This window comes from Podospora pseudoanserina, chromosome 1, assembly GCF_035222485.1.
Source record: "Podospora pseudoanserina strain CBS 124.78 chromosome 1, whole genome shotgun sequence".
NCBI lineage: Eukaryota > Fungi > Ascomycota > Sordariomycetes > Sordariales > Podosporaceae > Podospora > Podospora pseudoanserina.
The window spans coordinates 4,265,607-4,277,771 of record NC_085920.1 but is presented as its reverse complement, the minus strand read 5'-3'; the positions used below and the strand labels follow the sequence as shown (position 1 = coordinate 4,277,771).

Sequence of the window (12,165 nt, the reverse complement as noted above, 5' to 3'; positions counted from 1 at the left end):
TCATGCAAAATGAGTCCGTCTCTAAACCAACAAAGGCAGGGCCAATATTATAATCAGAACGGTTCGATATCGAACTGCGCCGCCGCCTTCCTGTACCTCTTCGTCGAGCTCTCTTTCCTTCTTCTGTCTTCTGTGAACATGGACTCGGGCCAGTCATAGCTACCGCCTCTGTGATGCCGGAGAGGGTGCTCTCCAAGACGGACTGGCTTACCGTTGTCGTCCTCCGCCTGGAAGACTGACTCGTCTCCAAGCCCACACCGTTCCAGTTGCAGCAACCCTCCACGATCACGGTCACAGCACAAGACCATTAGATCCTGACCGCCGTTTGCAAAAGTTACACCGCCGATTTCGCTAAACACATCCAACGTCTGCTTGGAGCGGAACGTCTGGGCATCGATGATGTTGATAAAGTCGGCTTCCTCGGCCGCCACGAGGACTCTCTTGCCGCTTCCCACTGGCGAGAATCTCAAGTTTCTCGCCCCGGCCATCTGCATTCGAATCGTACAGAGGGGAACCGAGGCGCCTGAGCTGTCGGTCAAGTACCTGGCATCCCATATTTTGACAGATTTGTCTTGGAATGCCGTGGCGATGGTCCAGCCGTCGTCCGCCCAGTCACAGGCGAAGCCAAAATCGTGGTGGCCCGAAAGTTCACGGAGGACCTCTGGTTTGCCGTCTGGAAGTGTTGATTCAGCCGCTGTGATGGTCACGTTTAGCGTGTCGCCCACCATGACACGCAACCGCTTGTCTGGTGACAGCGCTGTGCAGTTCAACGGGAAATCAAAGTTCTCGCAAGAAAGCCAAGTCTCAGTAGCGATGTCCAGCGTCCGGAACACCATGTCATTTGAGGCGAAAGCTGCCAACGGCGACGAGGATGACCGCGCCTGGTGGACCTGGACATGGTTCGTGATACCACTGAGATGGGTGGTGATAGTTCCGGTGTGGCAGGCCTTGCTCTCGGGCTCATTCGAATCGAGATGGCGGAGGGTATATTCTCCAATAAAGCTACCCGCCACCAGGACGCCATGGTCGGCGATGAGGGTTGATATCTGTGATCCGGCGGTGTCGCTCAGTTTCACAATCGGGCGGGCTTCGCCCGAGATGGGATTTAGTTGCTGTATGGAGTTGATGCTAGGATAAAAGACCCGTGAACGCGAAGTACTTCCTAACAGATAGCGAAGCTGAAAGTGGGCCAAGTTCACATTACGCCTGATATTCATCCGGCGGAACCGAAAGAAGCTTTCCCTTTGTGGAAGCATAACATCAGGCAGATCGGGCTGTGGTCACCAGGTAAGTTTGGAGTTCATCATCAATACGAAGCGGCGGAAATGGGGTACTCACAGTCCACTTGTCTGAGCCTGGTATGTTAACATAGTTGTTGTAAGTGAGCAGCCGGCGTTCCCGTGCTTCTTTTCTCAGCACCCCCATATCGTCCCAGTCGACACCCTGAAAGTCGCAAATATCGCCCTGAAGATCATCGCGCTTGACACATGTCGGCTCGGCGGAGACAAATTCTTTGATTTTGTCTGGCCATGGAGCTCGCCCGCGGACCAAGCCTTGCAGCAGGTTGCTCTGTCGTGTCCAGTTGTGCAAAAAATCACCCAGGCCGTAATTGCTGGGCCTCAAGGTCCCTGAGTTGGGATTCGAGAGAGCAACAGGGTGGTCACCCTCGAACCAAGTTGTCATCGCATGGTGCATCATGGGTGGGTTGGGAGCTGGTGGAGGTATTGGATGGAATAAAACCGCACTCATGTAATCAACCATCGTTGTTTCTACTGGTGGCTGGCCGTCATAAAAGACATCATCGCCACTCTGGAGTGATGGCTCGGGACCGCTGATGGAACCAGGCGGGCTGTTGTCCAGCCCGTCATCTTCTTCATGGCTCGAATACTCGATCCCAGCGTCGGTATCGCTCGCGCTTTCAATATCCATGTCGTGAGAGAGCAGGTTTAGGACGTCTGAATAGTGATTCACCAATGGGGTTCCAGCACCATCCGAGAAGTCACTCTCTTCGGACAGATACAGGTCGGGATGGGGTGGGACGTCTGAAGGCCGTGGTGGGTGGTTATGAACAGGAAAGTTATATGGGTCGTTATAACATAGGTTCTCGTCCAGGTAGTTGTCCGAGCTGTGGTCCCCGTTGTTGTCGTCTTCGTCGTCGTCTTCCTCATCAAGATAGATTCCGTCCCCGTCGTCTTCCTCGTCCAAGTCATAGGACGAGTCCTCTCCCTCGTCGTCTGCCTCGTCAGGGGCGTATGTGGTGGTCAACTCTGGGCGAGAGGTATAGTGACTGGTTGATGGAAAAGCAATAGTGGCCTGGAAAGGCTCGGTGGACTGGGCAAGAGAGACAAAGGTCTGGTTGATGAGACTCCCAAGCCTGCGGGGTTGGGTAGGTGAGGAAGCAGTGCCCAAAATGGATTTTCGAGGCCGCATGGCTGCCAGAGTGGATGGCGCGCCGTCTTGGGTTTTGAGGGTTGGGAGCAAGGCGTGGTCACCTGGGGTGCATCGGACAGACGCCAGCAGCTGCCTTTGCTTCTGCCGTGTCGTTTCTTTGTCTTTTCTGATCTCACTTTCTCACTTTTCTCACTTTTCTCACTTTTCTCACTTTTCTCACTTTTGCTGCTGCAAGTGTCTTGTTGCTTTTTCGGCCAACTGGGAGGATGGGCGGGTCCAGCGGCAGACCCAGGACCCTAGCCTCAAGATTCACGCTCACCGAGGTGGGGGGCGTTGAGTGCTTCTGCTGGCTTCGATTGGAACCCTGGGACGTGTGGCAGCTGCATGTGTGCGTCGATCAAGTCGTCGATGGCGTCCTCGGCTGTCTGAGGGCGTTTCCCACCAAAATATGAGATGGTTCGTTGTAAGTGAGGTGCCGCGTGTGAGTTGTGAGCGAACTGAGTTGAGTGAGGTTCAGGTTCAGGTTCAGGTTGCAGGTGCCGGGGCCCCGTCTCCCCTGGCCAGTTGGGTTGCTGTTAAAACAACACACAACCAGTGGGGTGGGGTGGGGTGGGGGGTGGGAAGGATGGGGCGGGGCGGGAGAGAGCGGGATGCGCACTGAGTGGCCGCTCTGCGGGGACCGGGTTGTGCGTTTTGGGGGATATTGAGCAGCTCTTGACACATTCAGAACAGACAAAGGAAACACTTCTATTGTTTTAGCCCTGCAGCCTGTCACGCTACTACCTCATGCTTCTCAGTCAGGTAAACATTCAACTCTGCCTACCTGTTCTTCTCTCAAAACCAGCCGCAAAAAGAAAACAAGAAACAGGAACAAGAATTACTCCATACATAGGTATCCCCCCTCGGTTCGCTGCATCATCCTCCCGTGCCGGGCCATGTCGCCAGCCACCCTCGAGTCGGAATATGGGATCTGGTTCGCCCGCAAGACCCAGCTCTCTCCCATCTGGGTTTTGGGCAACGAAAGAGCTGCATGCGGGGTGCACGCTCGAGCTCATCATGCCTCATCTCCAAGGACCCGAGGGGGGCGTGCTCCTATCCCCTCATCCATCTCATGTTGTTTCCTGACAGAATCCGTCGCCTCGCATCTCCCAAACTCGTCGTCGTGCATGCTTCTTTGCATCGTTCCCCTTTCCCCCAGTCTTCAGATTTTGCCTCCCGTCCCCATCTCTCTTCATGCGCCAACTTCCTGATTCAAGATTCGGCACCGCACACTGCTCACCCCAATCGAGCCTGGTCATGCACCCATCCCCCTTTCTGGTCGGTGTGTGTGAACTCCCATCGTCTCCTCCACGAATCCCGAGAAGTCTGACTGGTCATATTTCACACTCCCAGATGCCCATAACATGACGAATTCTTCACCGGTGCGGGAACCGCGGCCACCCTCTTTTCCATTCCGGTTTCGATTGTGAACCTCGACGTCCATTTCTCTTCACCTATCTCATGTTACCGCCGGCCTGTCTCGGATTCGCTTAACCTTCAAGAAAGCAGGACATGGCTTATCAAAATCTCACGTCTCTCGCTCAATCAGAAATCGATACATCAGACACATACACTCACTCGCACACCACAAATACACACAATAATAGCTGACTGATCCAACCTGAACGGAACAGCCGAGCAACACACACACACAGCCAGTCCCCCTCCTATCGGACCATTCCCCCGTAAGCCAACCCCCATTACAACCATACTCTATCATAAACTTTGCAAAAGGGCTGTTGCTGCCAGCCTTACAAAAACACCCACCTACCTCAACAGCAGATCTTGACCGCGCACTACACAGCCCAGTCCATACTACTCCTGTCACCAGCCCACCTACCCATCCAGGTCAGGCAGGTAAAACAACAGCCGTTAAAGTACATATACACACCTACCGACCGTATTTCGAAAACATCTGATGAGCTGACTACATCTTGACCAACGTTACACCAATAAACCCCCTCCCTATTCTGTATCACCCCCAACCACACACACACACACTTTTTTCTCTCTCTCCCACCTAATAACCCGCCACCAACACCCACCAAAACCTCTCTCTACATACATACATACATACCCGTCTAACATGAAAAGCCCGTAATGACTGCCCCTCCGCCACGGGGAAGGATTTCACCCAATAACACACCACAACCCATATTTAACAAGAAAAAAGGAATTCTGCTTCACCGAGGTTGATGTCGGTAGAAGATCATACCGAGGTTGGTGTGTGTGTGTGTGGAGGAAGAAAGTCATGTATGTCTGCTGTGTGCCCCCTAGTAGATTTGTCGAACTCTTGACGGTTGGTTGGTTGCCTTTCATATTCTCATGAATGCTCTCTCATTCCCAAAGAGCAAGAAAAAACATGATCCACATACATTCATCATAATAATCACTCTCATCCAGCCGGTACAAAACCTCGATATATAACTTCTAAATTATAAGGGCCTCTCTCCTTTTACTAAAAAAGAAAGTAAGCCGTCATCATGATACAGCCCCCCCTTCCCTCTCGAACTTCCTATATACAAAACACTCACCCAAACTTGTAAACTCTCCTCTCCGTCTCTCTCCCCAGTCATCACAACCCCCCGCCCCCCCAAAAAAAAAATTGGAAAAAGCCATTCAAAGCATACGACGTAACCACTAGATATCTTTAAAGCCTCCTCTTGTTAAAGAAAAGACAAAAAGAACCGCCGTATATATCCCCCATCTCCAATAACTGGATATCATGGGACAATACAAAGGAAAGCGTGAAAAGGAAAAGAGAAAAAAAATGGTGAAAAAAGTAGTGTGATGAATTCCAGTTGATGATGATTAGGGGTTTAGGGTTCAATCAATAGGGAAAACAGCACACAAAAATTGACACCAAGCCTCCCCAATCGGGCTCTCCTCTCCAATCCCATCCATACACAAACAAAAAAGAAGCAAATCACACAGCCCCCCATCACGCTGCTCCGACGAACCGCCAAACAATCGCAGTCGTCTTTTATAAATCAATAGTCTTCTTTTCGCTGAAAATGAAAATCATGTCCAAACAACAATCGACACCTCTGGTAGAAAAGCCATAACCGTAGTTTTTTTTACACGTCCGAATAGTAGTCGTCATATGGCCCATGCCCGTGTGGATGCCCCTGCAGCGGTTGTTGTTGGCTACCGCCGGCAATGTTCTCGCTTGATGCCCAATAGTTGGCTCTGATTCTGCGGTCGCGCTCAAACTCGGCCCACCTCTTCATGGTGATCTTGCTGCTGTCGAACTCGCCCTCATACTCGATGCCAGCCTTCTTCGTCTTTTCGCCAGCCGTCTTTCGAGTGTCACCCCACGAGAAGTCGTCAAACTTCCAGAATGCGTATGTCGGGAGTACAAAGTTCCAGATGGGGAGTGAGAAGAGATAGATGATCATCCAGACGACATAGGACCAGCTATGGGCTGTCACGACGATGAGAATAGCTGGTAAGCCGAGAATGAGACCAAGAAGAATGAGGGGAATAATCTGAGGTGGCGAGTTGACGATCGAGATGATAACTGAGCAACGACATTAGCATGCAGCATAAACCATAGGAGAGAGGTACTTATGATCAACTTACCAACATAGAAGGTAAAGGCAATGGCGGCAGGCAGCACAAGAGTACCGATGAGTTCGATGAAGACGACAAACTGCATACTGAAGCAGAATGTTCCACACAAATCTCTGACAAGAACAAGTTCCATCAGGTTGTGAATGGTCGAGTTGATCCAGCGACGACGTTGAGAAAGCAGGACCATGAACTCATCAGGAACCGTAGTTTTGCAGACAGCCTGGGGGACGAAGACTTGCTTGCGCTTGGGGAAGGTGCGCAGCATGAGCGTGGAGAGGTAACGATCTTCACCAAGCAGCAGAAGGTTCTTCTTGTGAAGCGTATCCACGACGTTCTCCGAGTAGTGCTCAACGACGTCAGGGTTGGCCAGGATGGGAACCCAGTAGTTTTGAGCTCCCTTGGGAGCCTTGATGCGGTACATGCAGAAACAACCGGGAAGACAGGTGACACCACCAAAGACCGATTCAAATGACTTGGCGAGATGATGCGAAATAAAGTACTCGAAAACCTGGATGGCCGATACCCAGCTTGCTCGCTTGTTGGCAATCTTGGTTTCACCGCACAAGCCCATGATATCGGGATCCTTGACCATGGCAGAAATCATGTGGGTGAGACTGTCGGGGAAAACCTTGGTATCGGCGTCCACCATCAGAACGATCTCGTAGAAATCAGGAGAGATGCCCGTGACCCTCCACAAGCCGTTGAACATCTCGTACTCCAGTTCCGTCATACGCTCATCGAACATAACCTTTTGGAGGAAGGACATCAGGATGATCTGACTGTCCCGCTTGCCGCGATTACCAGGCTTTGACTTCACGGCTTCGTCAGGGGTGCCGCACTTGACCACGACCATCATGGGGACACGCTGTTGCTTCTCGGTAGGGATGATGGAATCGGCGCCATAGTCGTAGAATCCAGCATAGATCTTGGCCATATTGTGTCGCTTGGCGCCGCTGGCTACCGCCACGTAGGAAAAGGCTTGGACCTGATCAGGAGGGATGACCTCGTCTTTCATCATGCGCAAAACGATCTCGGGAGTCGAGTATTGTTCACCCTTGCCCTTGATGATACCGTCGCAAATAACGAGAATCACCTTGTGGCTGTTGGGATAATCAGTCATGGCGATCGAGTCCAAAGTTGTGCGGATACCAAGTTCACCCTCCGAATAGGCTGTAACCAAGCAGATCGCATGAGCGAGCGGGAAACCATTGGGCATCCAGTCGGACGGCGGTTGAGCAACCACACGCTCGTGAATGAATCCTTCCTTGAACCCACCAGGGCCAAAGCCTTGGTCGCTGGGAGTGCCGTTAGACGTGTAGGGGTCGGATTTCAGGAAGCTGGACCGGCTGTCGTTACCATGCCGGTACACAGCGTTCGGGCTGAGGAGCTGACCCGCGGCACTCTGCACTCCCATGGTTGTTGGGACCGAGGACTTGCGCTGGGAACGGTCTACGCTATACACAGCTGAGAAACGAGAGGTAGTAGGCAAGAAGGTGCTGCTGCGTTTGCTCTGACGGTCGGAAGAGCCGTTAACACTGCTTCCAGCCTCGCCGGGGAACCGCGGTGGAGCCCGATAGATGTCCTCCGTCCAGTCCTCGATCTGTTGCTGCCGTTTGCGGGGGTCGGATGATTGTGAGGTCTTGCTCGCACCGTAGGTTTTGCTTATAAACCACTGGAAAATAATAGCAAGAACGAACCTTGCGAGAACAACCGAAAGAATCAGCACGAGCGAACAATACAGAACAACCTTGGACGCGATGCATCCAACAGTGTCCGTATCGACTGTTCCGACCTTGATGAGCTCCTCGAAACATTCGGCATTCCGCTTGTCACCGGACGACTGGAAAGCACGGGTGATATCGCGGCCCCGAATCGCCTTGTTTGCAGCCGAATCACGGTTTCTGAGCTCCTTGAAGCGGTCAGGATAGGTGACCTGTGTATCGTTGAACCAGTTGAGCAGATCCAGATCCAGTACATTGCCAGAGTAGACAACAAGATTGCGAGAGCTATTCTTGATATCGTCCCAGGTAAAGTACACATCGGCGGCACCGGACAGCTTCAGGTAGAAATCATCTCTCGAGCGAGCGGTGGTGTGGCAGGCGTAGCCGAGATAATACGGAATCGTCGTATTCGGCTTTGATGATCCATCCTGGTTGAAAGTCGTGCAGGGGAAATACCAGCCTAAATTGCCATCATCAACAGGGACGTCAGACCCAGGGGCGGGGTTAATCAGCCCTTTGCATTTTCCATTGACGTTTTGAAACAAGAAGCTGCCATCTTTTCCGCCGTGCTTCTCGGGGAGATCGAAGAGGACGTTGGCGCCATTTCCATCAAGACGGCGGGGAATGCCCTCGGCGGGAGGGTGGTGGGAGGATGCAAGGTCGTAGGCGGAGCCGTGGAAAATCATGTAGCCCGCGCCAACTTCGTTCACGCGCAAGCGGAGAGGTGGTTTGCCACAGACAACCTGCGTAAAGCCGAAGGTGAGAAAACCGACAACCCCCATAATAAACAAGATGATGCTGATCAGTCCCATCTTCTCCCTCCAAGCCCTCTGCTGGGCCTTAGCCGGCATCCCGAAGCACTTCAGAATAAAACCTGGGCACCAGAACGTGATGATGGCGCAGTAGATGTTCCAAAGACTTGGTGGACTCATCTGCTCCACATGCTTCTTCTTCTTGTTTCCCTTGCCGTCCTTGGTGATTTTGCCGTGCCTCGCCCCACTCGACCTCCGTCTTGATCGGGTCGTCTTTTCCGCATCTGCATCGCGGTGGTGTTTCGAGTTCCTTTTCTTTCTCGGCGGCGATTCGTCTGACGGCGTCTCCTCGTTCCTGGAACCAGTGTTGGACAGGTCGGTGGTTCCCTCCAAGTCTTCGGCGATTGGATCGTTGCCGGTCGAGGACGGTAGGGTAGCCATGTTGGCGGCATGTTTGCGGTAGTGGTAGTTTGGGTGGTCTTTGCCTATTCTGTTTCGTTCGGGTCGGATAAGACTGCGTTTGCGTTGAAAGGGAGACTCGGGGGCAGGTGGCGCATCGCCAGTCGGCGATAACGGGGTTCTCTCTATTTCTGTATTAGGAGACTGTATAGTCTCGGCGAAGGAGGAGGCTGATGGCCCACGTTGATGGTGTGACTGGCCGGCGACCGGGACGTACCCGGCCTCGATGTCTGCCGGCCGTTGGCGCCGCGAGGGCGTGTGCCGGTAGCTGTGACGCTCCTCATAAGAGGGCTTCGCGCCCGGCCGTTCGGGGAGGGACATGGTCCTGGTAAGCGCAAAGTAATGTTAGCAAAGCATTCCATCATTGTGGACTCGCGAACCGCACGCGCGATCAGACGGGGGACTTCACCCTATGCAGGAAGGGTTCTACTGTCCAGCGCGTCGGGGGACGGACTTGCAGCTTGTGGACAATGGGACGAATGTCGAGGAGGCCAACAAATTACAACCCGATGTCGTTCGAGATCAGGACTGCAAAAAGTGCTTGCATTGCGATTGAAAACAACTTACACAAGACTTGTTGTCAAAAAAACGGGAGGCTGAGCCTGGCAGGATTTTGGTTATATTGGCGGCCCAGCTTCTGGCCAGTGTCCACTGCTTGCGACTGCAGCGGGCGGGGACGCGCTGGGTTTCTCAGGAGACGGAGATGGCGGGCGCCAGCTGGCCACCAAAAATCCACTGCCCGGGATGCCAAGAAATAAACAGCAGCAAGGTTGGAAGAGGTCCGTAAAAAGATGGAAGCGGCGCAGACTTGTTGCTCCCCTAAGCTTCCCAAGGCGGTTGGAAAGGGGGCCCCCTTAAAAGAGACGGACACAGGCACGAAGAGCTCTCGACGACGGTCCGGTAGAATCCAGCTGGGGTTTCAAACGGCAGGACAACGGCAGGATAAACAACCCACGCCAATACCGGGCGTTTCGAAAGCTCGTCGGATCGATCTTTGGCAAGTGGGAGATTCGACGCAGGCGGATCGGATGGCAGGCAATTGGATGCTGGGCCCTGCAGCTCTCGGACTTTATGGCGGTTGGCGGTTGGCGGTTGGCGGTTGAGCAACCAAAACAAGCGACAGAGCCAAACGAAAGACGAAAGGTGAGGCGGGCCTTCTGAGGGCTTGACGAGAAACTGGAAGAGAATCGGGAGTCGCGATTGATTTCCTTTTGCTTGCACTTTCAGGCAAGGGGAGTGCCCGGCACCGTGCATTCCAACAAACCTCGTATGTTTTCTCACTGTGGCTGCCCTTGGCTGGCCCTTGCTGCGCTGAGGCACGCGGGGAATTTAGATCGTCGAGGGGTAGGGTTATACTAGCATAATGCATATGTCCCGCTGACAGAGGGACCAGTGGAAATTGCACGAACCCTCAACTCACGCTTCTGCCAGATGAAAGGGGGACTAGTCGCGATCAAGATGGAATCAGTAAGCTGCCCGAGAGGTTACGGATACAGGCGCAGTCATCACAACAGGATTCTATTATTTGTGCATAGTGTACAACTGTGTATCTTGTTGAGGATGGTGCTCGAACTGGGGGTTGCCATGGAAGCAGACTTGTCACAGAATCAAGAAAGTCGTCAACATCCAAGAACCTGCTTTGTTGTTGTTGTTGTTGTTGTTGTTGTTTGTCTCTGCTAGGCTTCGGAGGGAGGCTCTCGTGTTGGCATTTTTGGCAACTTTAACGTTTGATTGCACCAGAGGCGGCGCCAAGCCCATGTGCCCCACATTATCTTATCAACCAATCAAGCCCGCGTGGTGTCGCACTAAAATAAACCCTTGGTTGACATCAGCAGCATCTAAGCCTGTGCCTGCCCCTCGACAGCGTGCATGTTGAAGAATGCGATGCCATGCAGCCACTTACCCTCTTGCGACCATCATGCGAAGCTCTACCGAAAGCAACAATTCTCCTTGCAATGATTTTACTTGGTGTTGATGCCATGAATGCCGGTGGTCGGTGGTCGGTACCTAGTGACCGGTGGCTGGTGGCTGGTGGCTGTTCACGGAACGCTCCGCTCCAACCTCGAGTTAGAGACACGCGGGGTAAAAGTACAGTGAGCCAAACACAACCTCTGGCACTATTTCCCATGAGACGTCCCCTCCATCGACGATACCGGGCCAAGGCGGGAGCAGCTTGAAGTCTGGAAGTCGAGCTCTGCTGTTCTGTGGCCTTCTTCATGCTTATCTAGGTCTGGGTGTGATGCAGGAGCAGTCTTTTCCCGGGATCAATCCCCCCGCGTCCAGGTTTTGCTGCCGCTTCCAGGTTTCAGATCACGAGGCTATATCAGGTTTTGAGAAGTCTCCTATGAACCAGGAAAGAAGAAGCCATAAGTTACGATATGGAATGGGCGTCATCGCGATATATCTGCGACAACTTACAACTGGAGTACAACCGACGTATATGTCTCCGACAATCCTGTCCCCCTAGCCGTTTCCCGGTTACTCGGTTTGTCCGATGGTGTCTGTAGAAACAAGCAACGGGCGTTCTCTCCGCATTCCGATGGCGAGAATTTCTCAAGAACGAAAGAAAGGAGGCGGTCGTTAGCCCTTGTTGCCCATGCCGGTCGATACTGGTAGAGATGATTATTTTCGCGGTAAATCCGGGGAAGCCTGTCCAATAATCCACACTTGACACTTGCAACTTCGTATCGACTGTGCAGAGTTACATTCTAAACCAAAAGATGCTCACATGTCATACTCGGGCCCATCTGCGGGGTTGAAGAGAATGAACTTTTCTACTGTGTAAAATCGCCGCTGGCAGCGTTTAAAAAGAAGAGAGTCGGTGTAGCTCGTATGGCGGGCGTCTTCCTCCAGCCGTATTGGTGATACCGTCAAAGTGCTACAGCGAGCAAACAACTTGTCCGGCTGTCCGGTTCGTCCTCGGTGGACCACCATGTTGTGGAACCGCCGGCGATCACCACTGCCGCGCAAGAGATGTCGAGCGCCTGATGCGGTGCATCCATGCCAAGGACCGTAGTATAAATCGACCCAGCCTTACGGCAGGCTCTCAAAAAAAAAAGAAAAACACTGCAAAAGTCGGCTATGAGCAGTGAGATCTTCGAGGTTTGGCCAACAATATTCCGGAATTTCCTGGATAGTGCTTGGAAAACGTCAGCATCCATAGGTAGAAACACGAGCGGCATAGGTACTGACCAAGACAGCAGGCCCTGCTTCCGTATTGCTTTCTGGTC

General features: G+C 52.8%; 2 protein-coding genes across 2 annotated transcripts; both read right to left on the bottom strand.

The window, feature by feature from the left end:
• Nucleotides 1-53: 53 nt before the first annotated feature.
• On the bottom strand, nt 54-2,430 carry QC764_112350 (uncharacterized protein; the record flags this gene model as incomplete). Its single annotated transcript, XM_062942490.1, has 2 exons — nt 54-1,274; nt 1,339-2,430. 2 exons carry the CDS (start codon nt 2,428-2,430, stop codon nt 54-56), a joined length of 2,313 nt encoding a protein of 770 aa, XP_062805448.1.
• Nucleotides 2,431-4,931: 2,501 nt separating this feature from the next.
• Nucleotides 4,932-10,339, bottom strand: CHS3_1 (Chitin synthase, class 3). Its single transcript, XM_062942489.1, has 3 exons — nt 9,345-10,339; nt 6,013-9,260; nt 4,932-5,950 (listed from the first exon to the last, which is right to left on the bottom strand). The coding sequence occupies exons 2-3, from the start codon at nt 9,254-9,256 to the stop codon at nt 5,508-5,510; spliced, it is 3,687 nt and encodes a 1,228-aa protein (XP_062805447.1). The 5' UTR covers nt 9,257-9,260; nt 9,345-10,339; the 3' UTR covers nt 4,932-5,507.
• Between the last annotated feature and the right edge of the window lie 1,826 nt (nt 10,340-12,165).